This window comes from Taudactylus pleione, unplaced genomic scaffold (assembly GCF_031769625.1).
Source record: "Taudactylus pleione unplaced genomic scaffold, aTauple2 ptg000079l, whole genome shotgun sequence".
In the NCBI taxonomy this organism is placed as follows: Eukaryota; Metazoa; Chordata; class Amphibia; order Anura; family Myobatrachidae; genus Taudactylus; species Taudactylus pleione.
In genome coordinates this window covers 2,088,732-2,111,968 of record NW_028284481.1, presented here as the reverse complement: position 1 = coordinate 2,111,968, position 23,237 = coordinate 2,088,732, and the positions used below count along the sequence as shown (strand labels likewise).

Below are 23,237 nucleotides of genomic sequence, written 5' to 3'. Positions count from 1 at the left end.
TGCTGTAGTGTTGTCCAGGGGTGCTCTGTCCATCAGGGGTGCTCCCCCCAAGTGCTAAAAAAATAATATATTTTCTGTGTTTGTGAATTGTGTGCGCAGTAGCCGCACGTGCATCAACAAAGTAGTGCCAAGCGTGCGCCTGTGTCATAAGTAAAGGGCCGGCTGGCTTGACCGTTAAGGGTGCTGTAACCCCCGAAAGTACACTCCAGTCCAAACCAAAAAAAAAAATATTTTCTGTGTTTGTGAATTGTGTGCGCAGTAGCCGCACGTGCATCAACAAAGTAGTGCCAAGCGTTCGCCTGTGTCATAAGTAAAGGGCCGGCTGGCTTGACCGTTAAGGGTGCTGTAACCCCCGAAAGTACACTCCAGTCCAAACCAAAAAAAAAATTATTTTCTGTGTTTGTGAATTGTGTGCGCAGTAGCCGCACGTGCATCAACAAAGTAGTGCCAAGCGTGCGCCTGTGTCATAAGTAAAGGGCCGGCTGGCTTGACCGTTAAGGGTGCTGTAACCCCCGAAAGTACACTCCAGTCCAAACCAAAAAAAAAATTATTTTCTGTGTTTGTGAATTGTGTGCGCAGTAGCCGCACGTGCATCAACAAAGTAGTGCCAAGCGTGCGCCTGTGTCATAAGTAAAGGGCCGGCTGGCTTGACCGTTAAGGGTGCTGTAACCCCCGAAAGTACACTCCAGTCCAAACCAAAAAAAAAATTATTTTCTGTGTTTGTGAATTGTGTGCGCAGTAGCCGCATGTGCATCAACAAAGTAGTGCCAAGCGTGCGCCTGTGTCATAAGTAAAGGGCCGGCTGGCTTGACCGTTAAAGGGTGCTGTAACCCCCAAAGTACACTCCAGTCCAAACCAAAAAAAAATTATTTTCTGTGTTTGTGAATTGTGTGCGCAGTAGCCGCACGTGCATCAACAAAGTAGTGCCAAGCGTGCGCCTGTGTCATAAGTAAAGGGCCGGCTGGCTTGACCGTTAAGGGTGCTGTAACCCCCGAAAGTACACTCCAGTCCAAACCAAAAAAAAAATTATTTTCTGTGTTTGTGAATTGTGTGCGCAGTAGCCGCACGTGCATCAACAAAGTAGTGCCAAGCGTGCGCCTGTGTCATAAGTAAAGGGCCGGCTGGCTTGACCGTTAAGGGTGCTGTAACCCCCGAAAATACACTCCAGTCCAAACCAAAAAAAAAATTATTTTCTGTGTTTGTGAATTGTGTGCGCAGTAGCCGCACGTGCATCAACAAAGTAGTGCCAAGCGTGCGCCTGTGTCATAAGTAAAGGGCCGGCTGGCTTGACCGTTAAAGGGTGCTGTAACCCCCAAAAGTACACTCCAGTCCAAACCAAAAAAAAAATTATTTTCTGTGTTTGTGAATTGTGTGCGCAGTAGCCGCACGTGCATCAACAAAGTAGTGCCAAGCGTGCGCCTGTGTCATAAGTAAAGGGCCGGCTGGCTTGACCGTTAAAGGGTGCTGTAACCCCCAAAGTACACTCCAGTCCAAACCAAAAAAAAAATTATTTTCTGTGTTTGTGAATTGTGTGCGCAGTAGCCGCACGTGCATCAACAAAGTAGTGCCATGTGTGCGCCTGTGTCATAAGTAAAGGGCCGGCTGGCTTGACCGTTAAAGGGTGCTGTAACCCCCGAAAGTACAGTCCAGTCCAAATCAAAAAAATATATATTTTCTGTGTTTGTGAATTGTGTGCGCAGTAGCCGCACGTGCATCAACAAAGTAGTGCCAAGCGTGCGCCTGTGTCATAAGTAAAGGGCCGGCTGGCTAGACCGTTAAAGGGTGCTGTAACCCCCGAAAGTACACTCCAGTCCAAACCAAAAAAAAAATTATTTTCTGTGTTTGTGAATTGTGTGCGCAGTAGCCGCACGTGCATCAACAAAGTATTGCCAAGCGTGCGCCTGTGTCATAAGTAAAGGGCCGGCTGGCTTGACCGTTAAAGGGTGCTGTAACCCCCAAAGTACACTCCAGTCCAAACCAAAAAAAAAATTATTTTCTGTGTTTGTGAATTGTGTGCGCAGTAGCCGCACGTGCATCAACAAAGTAGTGCCAAGTGTGCGCCTGTGTCATAAGTAAAGGGCCGGCTGGCTTGACCGTTAAAGGGTGCTGTAACCCCCGAAAGTACAGTCCAGTCCAAACCAAAAAAAAAATTATTTTCTGTGTTTGTGAATTGTGTGCGCAGTAGCCGCACGTGCATCAACAAAGTAGTGCCAAGTGTGCGCCTGTGTCATAAGTAAAGGGCCGGCTGGCTTGACCGTTAAAGGGTTCTGTAACCCCCAAAGTACACTCCAAACCAAAAAAATATATATTTTCTGTGTTTGTGACTTGTGTGCACTGTGGCTGCACGTGCATCAACAAGCGTGCGCCTGTGTCCCATAAGTAAAGAGCCGGCTGGCTCATTTCTTAAAGGGTGGTGTAACCCACAAAGTGCACTACTCTCCAGCAAAAATAAAAAAATATTTTCTGTGTTTGTGTGCACTTTAGCCGCACGTATATATATCAATATAACATAAATGGAGGACCAAACTTTCTCCGATAAAAATAAAATAGGGAAAGATCAAGAACCACTTCCTCCTAGTGCTGTTGCTGCTGCTGGGAGTTGTTCATCATCCCAGAGAGGAAGTAGGAACATCACTACTTTTACTAAACAATTGACCCTCCAACAGTCCCTAGCGATGAGGATGAAGTACGACAGCAGTCATCCTGAAGCAAAACGTATAACTGAGGCCTTGACTGCTATGTTGGTGTTAGACGTGCGTCCGGTATCCGACATTAGTGCAGTGGGATTTAGACAATTGATGGAGGTAGTGTGTCCTCGGTTCCAAATCCCGTCTAGATTCCACCTGCATCCTCAAAGCAGCAGCGACAAGCGTGCGTCTGTCTGTTAAAGGGTGGTGACACCCTCAAAGTGTGCTACACAAACAATTAAAATATTGTTCTTTTTTTTTCTGTCTTTGTGAATTGTGTGGGCTGTAGCCGCACCTGCATCCTTAAAGCAGCAGCGACAAGCGTGCGTCTGTCTGTTAAAGGGTGGTGTAACTCTCAAAGTGCTCCAAAAAATAAAAAACTATTTTTTTAATGTGTTTGTGACTTGTGTGCGATGTAGCCGCACTTGCATCCTCAAAGCAGCAGCGACAAGCGTGCGTCTGTCTGTTAAAGGGTGGTGACACCCTCAAAGTGTGCTACACAAACAATAAAAATATTCTTCTTCTTTTTTCTGTCTTTGTGAATTGTGTGGGCTGTAGCCGCACCTGCATCCTTAAAGCAGCAGCGACAAGCGTGCGTCTGTCTGTTAAAGGGTGGTGACACCCTCAAAGTGTGCTACACAAACAATTAAAATATTGTTCTTTTTTCTGTCTTTGTGAATTGTGTGGGCTGTAGCCGCACCTGCATCCTTAAAGCAGCAGCGACTAGCGTGCGTCTGTCTGTTAAAGGGTGGTGACACCCTCAAAGTGTGCTACACAAACAATTAAAATATTGTTCTTTTTTTTTTGGTCTTTGTGAAATGTGTGGGCTGTAGCCGCACCTGCATCCTTAAAGCAGCAGCGACAAGCGTGCGTCTGTCTGTTAAAGGGTGGTGACACCCTCAAAGTGTGCTACACAAACAATAAAAATATTCTTCTTCTTTTTTCTGTCTATGTGAATTGTGTGGGCTGTAGCCGCACCTGCATCCTTAAAGCAGCAGCGACAAGCGTGCGTCTGTCTGTTAAAGGGTGGTGACACCCTCAAAGTGTTCTACACAAACAATTAAAATATTGTTCTTTTTTTTTCGGTCTTTGTGAAATGTGTGGGCTGTAGCCGCACCTGCATCCTTAAAGCAGCAGCGACAAGCGTGCGTCTGTCTGTTAAAGGGTGGTGTAACTCTCAAAGTGCTCCAAAAAATAAAAAACTATTTTTTTAATGTGTTTGTGACTTGTGTGCGATGTAGCTGCACTTGCATCCTCAAAGCAGCAGCGACAAGCGTGCGTCTGTCTGTTAAAGGGTGGTGACACCCTCAAAGTGTGCTACACAAACAATAAAAATATTCATCTTCTTTTTTCTGTCTATGTGAATTGTGTGGGCTGTAGCCGCACCTGCATCCTTAAAGCAGCAGTGACAAGCGTGCGTCTGTCTGTTAAAGGGTGGTGACACCCTCAAAGTGTGCTACACAAACAATAAAAATATTCTTCTTCTTTTTTCTGTCTATGTGAATTGTGTGGGCTGTAGCCGCACCTGCATCCTTAAAGCAGCAGCGACAAGCGTGCGTCTGTCTGTTAAAGGGTGGTGACACCTCAAAGTGTTCTACACAAACAATTAAAATATTGTTCTTTTTTTTCGGTCTTTGTGAAATGTGTTGGCTGTAGCCGCACGTGCATCCTTAAAGCAGCAGCGACAAGCGTGCGTCTGTCTGTTAAAGGGTGGTGTAACTCTCAAAGTGCTCCAAAAAATAAAAAACTATTTTTTTAATGTGTTTGTGACTTGTGTGCGATGTAGCCGCACTTGCATCCTCAAAGCAGCAGCGACAAGCGTGCGTCTGTCTGTTAAAGGGTGGTGACACCCTCAAAGTGTGCTACACAAACAATAAAAATATTCTTCTTTTTTCTGTCTTTGTGAATTGTGTGGGCTGTAGCCGCACCTGCATCCTTAAAGCAGCAGCGACAAGCGTGCGTCTGTCTGTTAAAGGGTGGTGACACCCTCAAAGTGTGCTACACAAACAATTAAAATATTGTTCTTTTTTTTTCGGTCTTTGTGAAATGTGTGGGCTGTAGCCGCACTTGCATCCTCAAAGCAGCCGCGACAAGCGTGCGTCTGTCTGTTAAAGGGTGGTGTAACCCTCAAAGTGTGCTCCCCAAACAATAAAAATATTCTTTTTTTTTTTCTGTCTTTGTGAATTGTGTGGGCTGTAGCCGCACTTGAATCCTCAAAGCAGCAGCGACAAGCGTGTGCGTCTGTCTGTTAAAGGATTACATCGGTGACAGCATCCAAGTAGGCATGTCAGACAGTCCGTACCTGTACTGGAAGGAAAAAGAAGCAATTTGGAGGTCCCTGTACAAACTGGCTCTATTTTACCTGAGTTGCCCCCCCTCCAGTGTGTACTCCGAAAGAGTGTTTAGTGCAGCCGGGAACCTTGTCAGCGAAAGGCGTAGGAGGTTGCTTCCACAAAATGTGGAGAAGATGATGTTCATAAAATGAATTATCAACTCTTCCAGGGAGACCAGCCTCCAGAACGTACAGAGGGACCTGTGGTTCCAGCAGGGACGAATTAATACTCTGTGAGGATGAGGATGTACACACTGAAGAGGGTGAGGAATCGGTGGATGAGGAGGATGAGGATGACATCTTGCCTCCGTAGAGCCAGTTTGTGCAGGGACAGATAAATTGCCAGCTTGTTTTGTGGGGGCCCAAACGAACCAATCATTTCAGCCACAGTTGTGTGGCAGACCCTGGCGCTGAAATGATTGGTTTGTTAAAGTGTGCATGTCCTGTTTATACAACATAAGGGTGGGTGGGAGGGCCCAAGGACAATTCCATCTTGCACCTCTTTTTTTTCTTTGCATTATGTACAGTTTGGGGCCTAGTTTTTCAATGCCATCCTGTCTGCCACTGCAGTGTCACGCCTAGATGGGTCACGTGTTTGTGCCGCCCACTCGTGTCGCTTAGCATAGTCATCCAGCTACCTCGGTGCAACCTTTTGGACATAAAAACACTATTGTGAGGTGTGAGGTATTCAGAATAGACTGGAAATGAGTGGAAATTAAGGTTATTGAGGTTAATAATAGCATAGGAGCAGAAAAACCTACAAATTATGTGATTTTAGCTGTTTTTATGCTTTTTTTCAAAAAATACAGATCCAAAACACAAAACCCAGAACCCAAAACACGGAAGGGTGGTTTTGGCAAAACCAATCCAGATCCAAAACACGAAGAAAGATCCAGATCCAAAACCAAAACACAAAACACGAAAAGTGGCCGGTGCACACCCCTACTTTGAAGTAGTGGACACAGCCCCTATTAACAACAGCAGCACAGCACAACACAGCCAGCCCCTAAGGACTTTGAAGTAGTGGACAACAGCAGCACTACACTACACTACACTACACAGCCCTAACTCCCACCCTCCCTCTTCACTGTCCACAGCCGAGTGAGAAAATGGCGCCGACGCGGGTACCTTATATAGGATCCAAAACCCGCGAGACTCGGAAGGCGGGATGATGACGTTTTGCCTCGATTTCAGATCCGAGTCAGGCGGGAAAAGTCGAGCCTGATTCGGATCGGACTCGGATCGGGGGGCTCGGGGGGGTTCGGATTTCAGAAATCCGAACCCGCTCACCCCTAGTGTATACAGATGTGTCTATGTATGTATGTGTGTATAGGTGTGTCTATATATGTGTGTGTATACAGATGTGTGTCTATGTATGTATGTGTGTATAGGTGTGTCTATGTATGTATGTGTGTATAGGTGTGTCTATGTATGTATGTGTATATAGATGTATGTGTGTAGGTGTGTCTATGTATGTGTGTGTATATAGATGTGTGTCTATGTATGTGTGTATAGGTGTGTGCCTATGTATGTATGTGTATATAGATGTGTGTCTATGTATGTATGTGTATATAGATGTTTATCTGTGTATGTATGTATGTGTATTGGTGAGTCTATTTATGTATGTATGTACAGTATGTATGTATGTATAGGTGAGTGTCTATGTATGTATGTATGTATGTATGTGTATAGGTGTGTGTCTATGTATGTGTGTGTCTAGTAGTTATGTATGTATGTATGTTCAGTATGTATGTATAGGTGTTTGTCTGTGTGTATAGGTGTATGTATGTATGTGTGTGTCTGTGTATGTATGTGTATAGGTGTATGTCTATTTATGTATGTATGTATGTGTATAGGTGTGTGTCTATGTATGTATGTGTTTAGGTGTGTGTCTATGTATTTATGTATGTATATGGGTGTGTGTCTTTGTATGTATGTACTGTATGTGCATAGGTATGTATGTATGTATGTGTGTGTAAATGTATGTCTGTATATATGTGTATAGGTCTGTATGTATGTATGTGTATAGGTGTGTGTCTATGTATGTATGTGTGTGTGTATCTATGTATGTATGTCTGTATGTATGTATGTGTATAGGTGTGTCTATGTATGTATGTGTATAGGTGTGTGACTATGTATGTATGAATGTATGTATAGTATGTATGTATGTGTGTCTATGTATGTTTATAGGTGTGTGTCTATGTATGTGTGTGTCTATGTATGTATGTCTGTATGTATGTATGTGTATAGGTGTGTATGTATGTATGTACTGTATGTGTATAGGTGTGTATCTATGTATGTATGTGTATAGGAGTGTGTCTATGTATGTATGTCTGTATGTATGTGTATAGGTGTGTATGTATGTATGTGTATAGGTTTGTGTCTTTGTATGTATGTATATGTGTATATGTATAGGTTTGTGTCTATGTATGTATGTATGTGTGTGTCTGTGTATGTATGTATATAGGTGTGTGTATATGTATGTATGTGTATAGGTGTGTGTCTATGTATAGGTGTGTTTCTATTTATGTTTGTATGTGTATAGGTGTGTCTATGTATGCATGTATGTGTATAGGTGTGTGTCTATGTATGTATATACAGTAGGTGTCTATGTATGTGTGTATAGGTTTGTGTCCATGTATGTACTGTATGTATGCACTATGTATGAATGTATGTGTATATAGGTGCGTATCTATGTATATTTGTGTGTATGTATGTATGTATGTATGTGTATATAGGTGTGTGTGTGAGGGGAATGAGCTCTGAAAGGGTGAATGAATGCTTTAGAGGATACTGGAATGTGTGACATGACTGATGGGTTAATCAGTGCTGGATGGAGGGTAGTTATTAGGTGCCGAGTGGGGGTGTTAATGATGGGTGCTGTGTGCGGAGATTTTTATATGAGCTGATAGAGTGGATGAAAGAGTTAGTGGGTGCTGGGAGAGTGAAATGATGATGGAATGGACGGGAATAGGTAATCATAATGGATTGGTGGGTCTATGAGGGAATTGCTTAATAAGGGGTTAACTCATGGATTCTTCAGCGGAAGGGTGATGGATGGGGGGAATTTAATGGTTGATAAATGGGTGAGCGGGTTGCTGGGGTAAATGGTGGTGAAGGTGAATAGGCAAATTGGGTTTCTCTGAGTATACAGCAATGTTTAATAGATTTACAGACAGGTTGTGTAGGTTCATGCCAGGCTGGTTCAGCAGGGTGCTGTTCACTGCCCATCTTGCAGATGGAAAAATGCACCTAGCCCCTTTTGGAATGCTGCTCTGAGCTCCGAACGAGAGTCATTTGGATTGGAGGAAGTTAGTGCCGCGCTGCCTCCTATACTGAGACATCTGTTTTCTGCCTCCATGACCATTTTGGAGTATAAAGCCGCATACACACTAGACAATGTGTGTAAGCGACGGGACCCGGCGGGACTGCCGACATTGGTAAGTGTATACACACTTACCAATGTTGGCCATGCTGCATTCGGCAGCATGGCATCATTAACGAAATCCACATGGCATTGTTAACGAAATCCTACATGTTCAGGCGACTGGGTATATCGTTAACGACCAGCAGGAGCGCGCATCGTTGGTCATTCACTGCATACACACTGGACGATATGAATGATATGAACGATGACAATATCGTTATTGTTCATAAAAATCGTCAAGTGTGTATGCCCCATTAGTTACACTTCTGTCTATCTTTGCATCAACCTGGCCTAAGGTAAACAGATGTATTTACATGTGTTATGGTATGATTATTGGATTGGACACACTGATGTGCATTGTGGTATTGATGTGTGCAAAATTATGTATTGCGGCACTCGTGTGTGGCATAAATATGTACTGCGGCACTTATGTGTGGCATAATTACATATTAAGCACGTATGTGTGGCATAATTACATATTGGGCACTTATGTGTGGTATAATTACATATTGGGCACTTACATACCCCCCAACATTTTAAGATATGAAGGAAGGACAGGTCGCGCGCCTCTGGCACACGCGGCCGAAAAGGCGGCGTGGCTTGCACAAAAAGGTGCGGGTCTATTGAAAGCAGGGCGTAGCCTCGCGGCTTCGCCCATTTTCGTCACTTTGGGGGAGTGCCAAGCACTCTCTGAGATGCGCACGGCATCTGTTCTCCTCCTGCACACCCGCTGCTCTGCTATGCAGAGCAGCGGTTTGTGCTCTCCCCAACTTCCCCCCCACCGCGGGACACTGCAGCCCGCGGGTGGGACAATGGGACAGTCCCAGAAAAACGGGACTGTCCCGCTGGATGCGGGACAGTTGGGAGGTATGCACTTATGTGTGGCATAATTACATATTGGGCACTTATGTGTGGGTTAATCACATATTGGGCACTTTTGTGTGGTATAATCACATATTGGGTACTTATGTGTGGCATAATCACATATTGGGCACTTATGTATGGTATAATTACATATTGGGCACTTATGTGTGACATAACTACATATTGGGCACTTATGTGTGGTATAATTACATATTGGGCACTTATGTGTGGTATAACTACTTATTGGGCACTTATGTGTGGTATAATTACATATTGGGCACTTATGTGTGGTATAACTACTTATTGGGCACTTATGTGTGGCATAATTGAATATTGGGCACTTATGTGTGGTATAATTACATATTGGGCACTTATGTGTGGTATAATTACATATTGGGCACATATGTGTGACATTTTGTGAATGTGACACTGATGTCTGGCATAAGCATGTATTAAGGGCACAGCTATGTGACATATTATGTTTTGGGGGCACTGATACAGTATATAGCATTTTACTGTCCAGAGTGTACACACAAATGTTGTTCCCAAAGTTTGGTTAAAAATGTGTGAGGTTTTATCTAGATTGCTGGGGGGAGCAGGGGTGGTAAGGTGAATCTTTACTTAGGGCACCCAGAAACCTTGCACCGGCCCTGCCCTTGATACTATATTTAGCCTTTGGGTTTTTGAAACCCAAGTGCATGATTTTTTAACAGTAAACTGTAGTTGCTAATTTAAAAGCCATAATTAGGCGGGTTGTGGGAGCACCAGTGTGGGTTTATACCAGGGTACTCTAGTCTAACACATCTGCATGTTTGATTGGCCTTTGAATATAGCAATTCTGTTTTAGGGGCCTGTTTATCATTAAATATTTATTATTATTATCCTTTATTTATGCCTTTATTAATATGCAGCCACAAGGATTCCCAGGGCCGGATTAAAGGGGGGGAGCGACAAGGGCGGTCGTCCCGGGGCCCCCACACCCACCAGGGGTTAAAGTGGGCTGGAATGGAAGACAGAACCAGTTCCGCCTCCTCTGGCCCACCTAACCCCGGCGCCGCAGGGAGGTTCCATTAGCCAGGCTGAGATTTTGTTACCAGCTGGCGCCCAGCTCCCTACCCGCAGCGTCAGCCAGAGGCTGGAGCTCACACCTGAGCTCCGGATTCCGGCTCCCGCAGTGCACTATGGGAGAGACGTCATGACGTCTCTCCCATAGTTCTGAGGAGCGGCCAGCCAGACGGACGCAGACGCGGGAGCGGGGCTTAAGGTAAGTATTGTGTTTTTCTATTCATATAAGCCGCTTTACTACAGAGGACACTGCTACAGGGGGCACTACTTCAGGGGCATTCTACTGGGGGCACTACTACAGGGGGCATTTCTACTGGGGGCACTGCTACAGGGGGCATAACTACTGGGGGCACTGCTACAGGGGGCATTACTATTGGGGGCACTACTACTGGGGGCACTACTACAAGGCACTACTTCAGGGGGCATTAGTATTGGGGGTACAACTACAGGGGGCACTACTTATGGGGGATCTGCTACAAGGGGCATTACTACTGGGGGGTATTACTGCTGGGGCATTACTATTGGGGGCACTACTACAGGGGACACTACTTCTGGGGGCACTACTACAGGAGGCATTACTGCTGGAGCACTACTATAAGGGGCATTACTATTGGGAGCAATACTACAGGGGGCATTACTACTGGGGGCATTACAATAGAGGGCATGACTACTGGGGCATTACTATTGGAGGCACTACTACTGGGGGCATGACTACTGGGGGTGCTACTAATGGGGACATTACATTGGGGGCACTGCATAAAGGGCACCACTCCTGGGGGCACTGCTTAAAGAGCACCACTACTGTGGGCTCTGCATAAGAGGCACTACCACTGTGGGCACTGCCACTACTGGGTCACTGCATAAGGAGCACCACTACTGGAGGCACTGCATAAGGGGCACTGCATAAAGGTCAGTACCACTACTTGGGGCAGTGCATAAGGGGCATTACTGCTGTGGGCATTGTATAAGAGGCACTACTGATGTGGGCATTGTATAAGAGGCACTACTACTGTGGACATTATGTGTATTAGGGGCACTACTACTGTGGGCATTGTATAAGAGGCACTACTACTGTGGGCATTGTGTAAAAGGGGCACTGCTGTGTGTCATAACATGAATAAGGGACACTACTATGTGGTGTAATGTGAATCAGGGGCACTATGTGCAGTGTAATGTGGATAAGATTGCGCAACTGGTGGCTAATATTTCATGTGGGTGCTTATATGTGTAGGTTTTTTTTCCCCTGTGGGTGTATATTGTGTTTTTTTTGTATATGGGTATATATTGTGTGGGGCCCCCATAGACCTTAATCTGGTCCTGAGGGTTTTGCTGCGGCATATTCCCCGAAATCACCCGCAAATATTAACACTGCAAATATTAAGTACCCCCCAGATTTATTATGGAGGGATCGCAGCAGATATCTCTGGCATAGGTTTCTATGGGGGGTGCCATGCTGGCAGATTTACCACGCTCCGGAATGCGAATCTGTAGATGGCTTCGTGCTGCTTTGTCCTAGGGGCTACACTTTGCAAAAATTACCGGGAGAATGTTCCAGAGGGATCCTCCCCGGCAATGGCTGCCATGCTTGCGTGGCCTGAAGACGCACATGCACAGGAGTTCCGAGATGGAGATTAAGTGATGCGGTCACTTCATTTTGAGGACAATTCTGGGCCTTTCGGAGCTCCTGCCGGTGCTATTTAATACATCTCGACGCTATCATTGCATACTGCAATACGATCATGGGCGCTAATATCGCACCCAGATCGCGTTGTGTATGTGATTATTGATAAATAGGCCCCTTAGGGATAGAAAACGCTTTCCTTCACGGCACCAAAATTGGTGTAACAATCTTATGAAAATATCTAAGTAAAAGAAAAAATACATTTATCTATCTCATATCTATCTATCTATCTATCTATCTATCTATCTATCTATCTATCTATCTATCTCATATCTCTCTATCTATCTATCTCATATCTATCTATCTATCTATCTATCTATCTCATATCTATTTATCTATCTCACATCTATCTATCTATCTATCTATCTATCGCATATCTAATTATCTATCTATCTATCTATCTATCTCATATCTATCTATCTCATATCTATCTATTTATCTCATATCTATCTATCTCATATCTATTTATCTCATATCTATCTATCTATCTATATCTATCTATCTCATATCTATCTCTCTATCTATCTCATATCTATCTATTTATCTATCTCATATCTATCTATCTATATCTATCTCATATCTATCTATCTGTCTATATATCTCCTATCTATCTATCTCATATATATATATATCTATCTATATATCTATATATGTATCTCTATCTATCTATGTCATATCTATCTATCTATCTATATATCTATCTATCGCATATCTATCTCATATCTATCTATCTCTCATATCTATCTATCTATCTATCTATCTATCTCATATCTTTCTTTTATCTATATATCTCATATCTATCTATCTATGTATATACACATATATATGTATGTGTGCATACAGTATGTAAACAGCCATGTAGACAATACACACCCAGCATGCTGTTACATGTAAACTGAAACTTTTAAATTAATCACAAATTGAGGCTGTTCTACACCCTGAAGTAGGTGTCAGACAATTTAATAAAAAAGGTCCACAAAAGTTTTATAAGACATGATAAAGTCACCTAACATCCCCCGCACACGACAGTAACTTTATAACCCCTATACAACGGCCAGACCCAGCAATAAACTCGAGTACCGCCATTGTCCGATGTCCGCACTTACACGCTCCTGCGCTTTATACGGGTCCTCCACGATCTCTCTGGGATACACTGAGCTCTGCTCCGTCTTTCCTCCTTCCACCAGGGACCAGTGTCTATTATTCATCTGTTCATTGATGTGACAATGAGGAGGGGGTCTGTTATTTTTGTGGTTGCCCCCGACAACAGTTCCCATGGCTGTAAATCATTTCACGGCCCCCTTCGGCCAGCAGCAGAATCTGAAGAATGAGTTGTGTATTAACCACTTCACAGCCTGAGAGGCCGCTCTGGGCCATGAATGGAAGGGATTCCGTCAGTGCGAGGCTGCTGGAGATGGGATTACACGTACGGAATGCATAGAGGCCATGAGAAGCTAATATTGTTCACATTCCAGTCAGGTAGTGAGAATGGAGATAGTGTGGCCCCTCCTGAGGACAGGTCAGGCTCAATCGTTCTCTATTCCAAAACATTGCTAATGGTGCCTTGTGTGACCCGGCCTGAGCGCCCAACGTTAGACGTGCTCATATAATCATCTATGTATGATGCTCAGGGGGCCATTCAATCCTTGGCAACGCGCGATAGAGATGTGCGCATTCTCCTGCGCTACTGGGGAACGAGAGAAAGTGTGCGATGTTACTGGCCACGAAGTGCCGGCGTTCCAAGCGATGCGCCTGCATTTTGTGGCCATCGACGCTAATTTTATTGACCCCTAAGAATGTAATTGAGAAAGAGCTCGCACCCAACTCCGTCATTTCAAACCCTATGTAAAATATGAGCAAGCCCTAAGAGAAACTTCTCCCCCCAACCAGGGCCAGATTAACAATGGGGCGGATGGAGCTCCAGCTCCAGGCTTCCACATAAAAATAGGCCCATTTTCATGGCAGCATGATAGTGACCAGCTGCCTAGCTACCGCACTGCCGAAAATATATCTTAAACGCTCTAGGTCAGATCACCTCACACGCTCATGCAACACAATCACACAACGCCTTAACTAAAATAAAGACAGACACATTGCGTTGGGTGAAATGGGTCAGCTTTTTATTCAAACTACGGTAAACTATTTAAGTGAACCTATTTATTAAATTCTTAAATCTAATAATGTGAGAGAGAAAAATGGTGGCGGGGGCTTGGATGGCCTATTATGCAACACAACATATCACACATAATGCAAGAAAAATAATAAATTAGCTGGCCTGAATAGCCCGCCCAATGGAACCTCGGGACCATCTGCCCCTCCGTTCCCTACAACTCGCAGGGTGTTGGCCTTCTGCCTGACCCTGCGGGGATTGCAACTTGGGGGGCCCCCCTGCCAGTGAGGGGGACCGTACCACCTGGACCGGTGGTACTGACGATGCCCTAAAGTCCGCCCCAGGCGCACGGGCAACCCCCCAGGGATGAACTAAAACTATCAATAACTCGACAAAACTAAAAGGCCATACAAGACCAGCCGCCATACTTAAGCCGACATCAACTAGAAACCTAATCAAGTGAGGGACGGTGGGTGGGCAATCTCCAGAAGAAAAGAGGGAGAATGGAGTCTAACTTACCCATAAATCTCCAGCTCAAACTCCACCCCCCCCCCCCCCCCATAACTTGTGCTTATTGGCTAACTCATAACTTGTGCTAATTGGCTAAATCACCAGCTCTAACAAAACCCTTCTCCTTGAGAACTGCTAAACCCATTCTGCATTGCAAAGCGTGCCTGGTGCCAGACCAGAGGTTTATGTCACTCCTGTCATATAAGGATGACCTCCGCTTCGAGCCTTTTGCGTCAGTCTTTCGAGCTTCCTACAGAAAATCCTAGCGACCGGAATGACCCTACACGCAAAGTTGAAAAGACCCAACAGCGATTGGGTCTGCCTTAATGTCAGCTTACCCACTGACAGGGCCAACAGTATTTCATCCCGCAATCGCTGGACCTTTTCAACCGGCAAACGACAAAAACCTGCAACCGTATCGATTTCGATTCCCAAAAAGGAAAGTCTTGAGGTGGGTTTTGTTTTCCGCAATGGGAACCCCAAAATCGGAAAACAGCTTGAGCGTGTTTTCGAGCAATTGCGCGCACCTAACGGAATCTCGTGGTCCCACTAATAAGAAGTCATCTAGGTAATGAGCAATGCCCGGCTCATGCGTCTCCCTAAACAGGCACCAGTGTAGGAAGGTACTAAATTTCTCGAAATAGGCGCACGAAATAGAGCACCCCATGGGCAGACATTAATCAAAATAAAATCCTTCGTTGATCTTGAACCCCATTAAATGATAAACCTCCGGGTGCAGGGAAGCAGTCGAAATGCGGATTCGATGTCGACTTTACACATCAGCGCCCCTCCCCCGAAAGAACGAACCAAGTCAAGCGCGTCATCAAAAGATTGATAGACCACGTGACAAAGTTCCTTGGGGATAGCATCGTTAGCAGACAGACCGCTCGGGTACGAGAGGTGCTGAATAAAACGAAAGCTACCTTGGGTTTTCTTGGGGACCACTCCAACCGGTGATAAAACCAGACCCGGAATTGGAACTTCCGAGAAAGGGCCAAGTATCCTACCCAATTCTATTTCTTTATTTACCTTCCCTTGTAAAATCAACGGCATATCAGGAGCTGAACGAAGGTTCCGTCCGGAACCTCCCTGCACCCTAGCTGCTAACGGAAGCCTAAACCCTATCGTAAAAACTTTGCGCAAGAACGTGGCTACGTCCTGAAGCGGGTACGCCTCAAGCCATGGTGCCATGGCCCTTGCCTTGACAGGCGTGGAGGCTCTGCTTAGAATGGTTGACTTACTTGATGGAGGTGGCACTAGGGCCACGGCTGGCACTGCCTCCTTTTCCCCCTGACGTGCCTCTGGGACCTTTTGAGCACTCCTTAATTGGGTGGGGGCCACCGCAATGGATGCATGTGTGTCGAAAACGACACCGCCCGCCCAATGCGCATTGCCCATTGTTGAAGGCAAAGCACTTGCCATGTCCTGACTTGAAACCCGCACCCCGCGCCGATCCTCTGCCTGGTGCAACTGACTGTCCCCCAAAACTCCTCTGCAAGGGTGCCCCCTCTATTTGCGTGCGCTGTGGTTGTGTGACGTCCACAAAAATCTCGACGTCTTTTGTCCCGAAGTCTATAACTTCCCTACCGTGCTGCTTACGACGAAATTCTTCGTCGTACACCCGCCATGCGCCGCCTCTGGAGTTGGTGAACATATCATGAATTAAGTACATGTACCTAATCACGCGCATATGCTCGTCGGGACGTGTCTCCAAGTAGCAAGAGGCAAAGATATACATGTTTTTAAACCAAACATGATAGGACATGACACCGTCGCGGGCCGACCCTCCATTCTTTTTCGCAGATACCCAAGCTCTTTTCCCCCGGCTGGTAAGCGTGAATACGTTGACATAACGTCCGCGCCTGATCCGGTCCCGGATCCTGGGCCGAACCCCACGCAGCACCGCTGTGTTAGAGCATAAGACTCCCTCCGAACAATCCGAATTCACTGACATGCTGCTGCTGGACGAACGGTGCTTGCGCCTATATCGCCTGGACCTCTTCCTGCCAGCTCGTCGTGACACCTCTGAGGAATCCGAGGAGGTGGAGGAAAGACTACTTGTTCCCTGCTCTGAGCTATGTCGCCTACGCTTCTTGCTTCGCTGCGCCGATGCTTCCTGGCTACTACTAGAGCTACCGATCCAATCGGGATCGATGGAAGACTCACCATCCGACTGACTAGCCGCACCTTCTGCGACCGTGGCTAGGGGCCTTTCGCTTCTGTCTTGACTCTGCATCGTAGAATTGAATAAGCTCTCTCCTGCTGGAACACAAACAATGCTGTCTTGTACAGAAACTGATCGCCCCTGGCCTAGCGATTCGTCCATGCCCGTACTATCTAAACCTTGAAGCGTTCCTGGGGCGCCCGGGGACCCGAAGCGCCGACAAGCTTATCCACCAGCGCTGCAACGCTTACGTCGCCCCCTCCCGAAGCTGTCTGAGTGCTGTTCTGAGCCAACAAGGGCACCAGCGCAGAGAGCAGTGAAGCGCACAGTGTTGATACGGTCTCTGCGCGCAGCACTGGCTCCATCGGGGATGCAGACGCGGATCTTGTCCGGGGCGCAGTGGACCCGCGCACCACATCCGCATATGACCTGCTATTAAAACTCCGCACAGGCACACCTCCCCCCGTCCTTTCCGTGGAACCAGCTGAGGGCGGGGTGCTGCCCCTAACGGATGCCCCGCCATCGATGGAAAAGGACTCACTGGTGTCAGAGGGGGACGTAATGACCCCCTCGTCCAGCAGATGGCGCACATTGCGTCGCCTACCATCCCGCTGCTTTGGGCATTCCGGTCCCACACAACCGCAGCCCTACTGGACTGCGCGCCGCTGTGGGCCACCGGGCGCACTGTACGCCTCGGCACGGGAGACCCCGCGGGAACAGTTAATGGAGACGGGCACGATCCCCCCCATCTGGCCGCTCCCCGCCGAGAAGCAGGTCTCTGTTTTTTACTTCTGCCGCTGGATCCGACGTGAGCCGAGGGTATCGCATTATGCATAGGAGGGGAAGGTGCCGCTCCCCTCCTCTTGCTGCGCCTCATGGCCATAGATGCGGACGGCCCGTCCCCACCCCGGCCAGACTCCAAACCAGCTACACGCGGTGATCCACGTGGCGCTGGCCCTGCGGCCGGGATGGGTGAGCTAGACAGCCCTCTAATGGCCGCCCGTCCGCGAGCCCCCGCGCGAAGCCTGCCCCCCTCCCTCGCCCGCTGATGGCCAGCCGTTAGGTCGCGGCCTGCGGACCTACCGCGCACGGTGATATGTGGTCCCGCTCCCGCGGCCACCGCATCAACTAGGTATCGGGCAGGTATGCCCACAGCACGCCGGGGGCGATCCATGAGGGTGAGGAAAGAGAAAAGGAATGGAAAGAGAAGGAAAAAGGAGTAAGTAAGAAAAGTAGCAGAGGGGTTAAGTGTAAGGAGAGACAGGTAGAAACAGATGGGGTGTATTATAACAATATAAAGCACAACTAAACAAAATATAAAGTCTGGCAACCGTAATACAGTCAAATACACAGAGTAATGATGACAGTACTTCACCAATCCAATCTCCAGAAGAAAAGAGGGAGAATGGAGTCTAACTTACCCATAAATCTCCAGCTCAAACTCCACCCCCCCATAACTTGTGCTTATTGGCTAACTCATAACTTGAGCTAATTGGCTAAATCACCAGCTCTAAAAAAACCCTTCTCCTTGAGAACTGCTAAACCCATTCTGCATTGCAAAGCGTGCCTGGTGCCAGACCAGAGGTTTATGTCACTCCTGTCATACAAGGATGACCTCCGTGGTCTTAAGTATTAAAATATTTTTTCTAGTTTTCTCACAAAATGATGTAATTTTTCTACTTTTCTGTATTTAGGGAGACAGTGGGGCTCATAGCTTAGGATGTCCACGTGGCTCTAGCCACACCCACAAAGCAATGGTCACACCCACACAGCACTGGCCACAGCTCCTCCCTTTCTCAGTATAGGCCCTCATATCTATCTATCTCACATCTATCATCCATATATCTATCTCATATCTACTGTATCTATCTGATGTCTATCTTCTATCTATCTATCTATCTAGCTCATATATATCTATCTATCTATCTCATCTTTCTGTCTATATCATATCTATCTATCTATCTATCTATCTCATATCAATGTTCTATCTATCTTCTATCTATCTCACATCTATCTCATGTCTATCTTCTATCTAACTATTTTTTTTCTATCTCATATCTATCTCATATCTAATATCTATCTTCTATCTATCTCATATTTATCTATCTATCTATCTTCTATCTATCTCATATATATCTATCTATCTCATATCAATCTTTTATCTATCTCGTATCTATCTAATATCTATGTATCTCATATCTATTTATCTATCTCATATCAATCTTCTATCTATATCATATCTATCTATCTCATGTCTATCTTCTATCTATCTATCTTCTATCTCATATCTATCTTCTAACTATCTATCTATCTATCATCTATCTAATATCTATCTATCTCATATCTTTCTGTCTATACCATATCTATCTATCTATCTATCTATCTCATCAATCTTCTATCTATCTCATGTCTATCTTCTATCTATCTGTCTAGCTCATATCTATCTAATATCTATCTATCTCATATCTTTCTGTCTATACCATATCTATCTATCTATCTATCTATCTATCTATCTCATCAATCTTCTATCGATCTCATGTCTATCTTCTATCTATCTATCTATCTCATGTCTATCTTCTAGCTATCTCATATCTAGCTTCTATCTGTCTAGCTCATATCTATCTATCTATCACCTATCTTCTATCTGTCTTATATCTATCCATCATATATATCTATCTCATATCTATCTAATATCTTTCTATCTCATATCTATCTATTTATCTATCTAATGTCTATTTTCTATCTATCTATCTCATATCTATCTTCTATCTCATAATCTATCTAGCTATCTCATATCTGTGTCGCATCTTTCTATCTCATATCTATGTCATATCTATATATCTATCAAACTATTTTCTAATCATCTTAATATTGTATAACTATTGATCCAATGTTGTTTTTTTTTTCAGGCTACAACTTTTTAAATTCAGATGGGGCTATATTATAGTCTTCGGTCATCCTGTGTTGTTAACAACTTCAGAACATTGAATGGAAGTGTTTAAGCCTATTTATTTTGGAGTTTTCGCTTTGGGATAAAGATATTAAACTATATTTCAGATATATGATTAATGTGAAATCTAACTTATTTGTCATGTAACATTTAGGATAAAATAAGCTTACCTTACACTGTGAGATGTACTGCCAGCAGAAATACCTGACAACAGAATGTTCTAGCCCAAGCTGAGTGACATCACAATGTCTTTTTGTGATGTAAGTGAGTCACATGACCAGCACTGGCCACAGCTCCTCCCTTTCTCAGTATAGGCCTTCATATCTATCTATCTCATATCTATCATCCATATATGTATCTCATATCTACTGTATCTATCTCATGTCTATCTTCTATCTATCTCATATCTATCTTCTATCTATCTATCTAGCTCATATCTATCTATCTATCTCATATCTTTCTGTCTATATCATATCTATGTATCTCATATCTATCTATCTATCTATCTCATATCAATGTTCTATCTATCTCATATCTATCTCATGTCTATCTTCTATCTAACTATTTTTTTTCTATCTCATATTTATCTATCTAATATCTATCTTCTATCTATCTCATATTTATCTATCTATATATCTTCTATCTATCTCATATATATCTATCTATCTCATATCAATCTTTTATCTATCTCGTATCTATCTATCTAATATCTATCTATCTCATATCTATGTATCTCATATCTATCTATCTATCTAGCTCATATCTATCTATCTAATATCATCTATCTATCTCATATCTATTTTCTATCTATCTCATGTCTATCGTCTATATATCTATCTCATATCTATCTTCTATCTATCTCATATCTATCTATCTATCTATCTATCTAGATATCTATCTATTTCATATTAATCTTTTATCTATGTCATATCTATGTATCTCAAATCTATGTATCTATCTATCTCAAATCTATCTATCTCATGTCTATCTTCTATCTATCTTCTAGCTATCTATCTCATATCTATCTTCTATCTATCTCATATCTATCTATCTATCTAGCTCATATCTATCTATCTAATATCTATCTATCTATCTCATATCTTTCTATCTATCTCATATCTATCTATCTCATATCTATCTTCTATATATCTATCTTCTATCTATCTATCTATCTGTCTCATATCAATCTTTTATCTATCTAATATCTATGTATCTCATATCTATCTCATATCAATCTTCTATCTATATCATATCTATCTATCTATCTCATATCTATCTTCTAACTATCTATCTTCTATCGATCTAGCTCATATCTATCTATCTATCTATCTATCTATCATCTATCTAATATCTATCTATCTCATATCTTTCTGTCAATACCATATCTATCTATCTATCTATCTATCTATCTATCTATCTATCTATCTCATCAATCTTCTATCTATCTCATGTCTATCTTCTATCTATCTGTCTAGCTCATATCTATCTAATATCTATCTATATCATATCTTTCTGTCTATACCATATCTATCTATCTATCTCATGTCTATCTTCTAGCTATCTCATATCTAGCTTCTATCTATCTGTCTAGCTCATATCTATCACCTATCTTCTATCTGTCTTATATCTATCCATCATATATATCTATCTCATATCTATCTAATATCTTTCTATCTCATATCTATCTATTTATCTATCTAATGTCTATCTATCTATCTATCTCATATCTATCTTCTATCTCATAATCTATCTAGCTATCTCATATCTGTGTCACATCTTTCTATCTCATATCTATGTCATATCTATATATCTATCAAACTATTTTCTAATCATCTTAATATTGTATAACTATTGACCCAATGTTGTTGTTTTTTTTTCAGGCTACAACTTTTTAAATTCAGATGGGGCTATATTATAGTCTTCGGTCATCCTGTGTTGTTAACAACTTCAGAACATTGAATGGAAGTGTTTAAGCCTATTTATTTTGGAGTTTTCGCTTTGGGATAAAGATATTAAACTATATTTCAGATATATGATTAATGTGAAATCTAACTTATTTGTCATGTAACATTTAGGATAAAATAAGCTTACCTTACACTGCGAGATGTGCTGCCAGCAGAAATACCTGACAACAGAATGTTCTAGCCCAAGCTGAGTGACATCACAATGTCTTTTTGTGATGTAAGTGAGTCACATGACCAGCACTGGCCACAGCTCCTCCCTTTCTCAGTATAGGCCCTCATATCTATCTATCTCATATCTATCATCCATATATGTATCTCATATCTACTGTATCTATCTCATGTCTATCTTCTATCTATCTCATATCTATCTTCTATTTATCTATCTATCTAGCTCATATCTATCTATCTATCTCATATCTTTCTGTCTATATCAAATCTATGTATCTCATATCTATCTATCTATCTATCTCATATCAATGTTCTATCTATCTCATATCTATCTCATGTCTATCTTCTATCTAACTATTTTTTTTCTATCTCATATTTATCTATCTAATATCTATCTTCTATCTATCTCATATTTATCTATCTATATATCTTCTATCTATCTCATATATATCTATCTATCTCATATCAATCTTTTATCTATCTCGTATCTATCTATCTAATATCTATCTATCTCATATCTATGTATCTCATATCTATCTATCTATCTAGCTCATATCTATCTATCTAATATCATCTATCTATCTCATATCTATTTTCTATCTATCTCATGTCTATCGTCTATATATCTATCTCATATCTATCTTCTATCTATCTCATATCTATCTATCTATCGATCTATCTATCTAGATATCTATCTATTTCATATTAATCTTTTATCTATGTCATATCTATGTATCTCAAATCTATGTATCTATCTATCTCATATTTATCTATCTATCTCAAATCTATCTATCTCATGTCTATCTTCTATCCATCTTCTAGCTATCTATCTCATATCTATCTTCTATCTATCTCATATCTATCTATCTATCTAGCTCATATCTATCTATCTAATATCTATCTATCTATCTCATATCTTTCTATCTATCTCATATCTATCTATCTCATATCTATCTTCTATATATCTATCTTCTATCTATCTATCTATCTATCTGTCTCATATCAATCTTTTATCTATCTAATATCTATGTATCTCATATCTATCTCATATCAATCTTCTATCTATATCATATCTATCTATCTATCTCATATCTATCTTCTAACTATCTATCTTCTATCGATCTAGCTCATATCTATCTATCTATCTATCTATCTATCATCTATCTAATATCTATCTATCTCATATCTTTCTGTCTATACCATATCTATCTATCTATCTATCTATCTATCTATCTATCTATCTATCTCATCAATCTTCTATCTATCTCATGTCTATCTTCTATCTATCTGTCTAGCTCATATCTATCTAATATCT

The 23,237-nt window shown here is 42.9% G+C and overlaps 2 protein-coding genes across 2 annotated transcripts in view; both read right to left on the bottom strand.

The window, feature by feature from the left end:
- Window positions 1-13,190, bottom strand: part of TOGARAM2 (TOG array regulator of axonemal microtubules 2) — a 188,537-nt gene extending 175,347 nt beyond the window's left edge. Inside the window, exon 1 of the mRNA XM_088467964.1 lies at window positions 13,163-13,190. The gene's annotated coding sequence lies outside the window, so the exon portion shown is untranslated. The remainder of the gene's footprint in view (window positions 1-13,162) is intronic.
- Window positions 13,191-15,913: 2,723 nt separating this feature from the next.
- Window positions 15,914-17,002, bottom strand: LOC148532326 (uncharacterized). The gene has a single exon (XM_088467996.1). The coding sequence runs from the start codon at window positions 17,000-17,002 to the stop codon at window positions 15,914-15,916; it is 1,089 nt and encodes a 362-aa protein (XP_088324122.1).
- Window positions 17,003-23,237: the final 6,235 nt, after the last annotated feature.

Excerpts from the sequence above, each read along its gene's own strand:
- LOC148532326 (XM_088467996.1), bottom strand. The coding sequence starts at position 17,002 with ATGGACGAATCGCTAGGCCAGGGGCGATCAGTTTCTGTACAAGACAGC.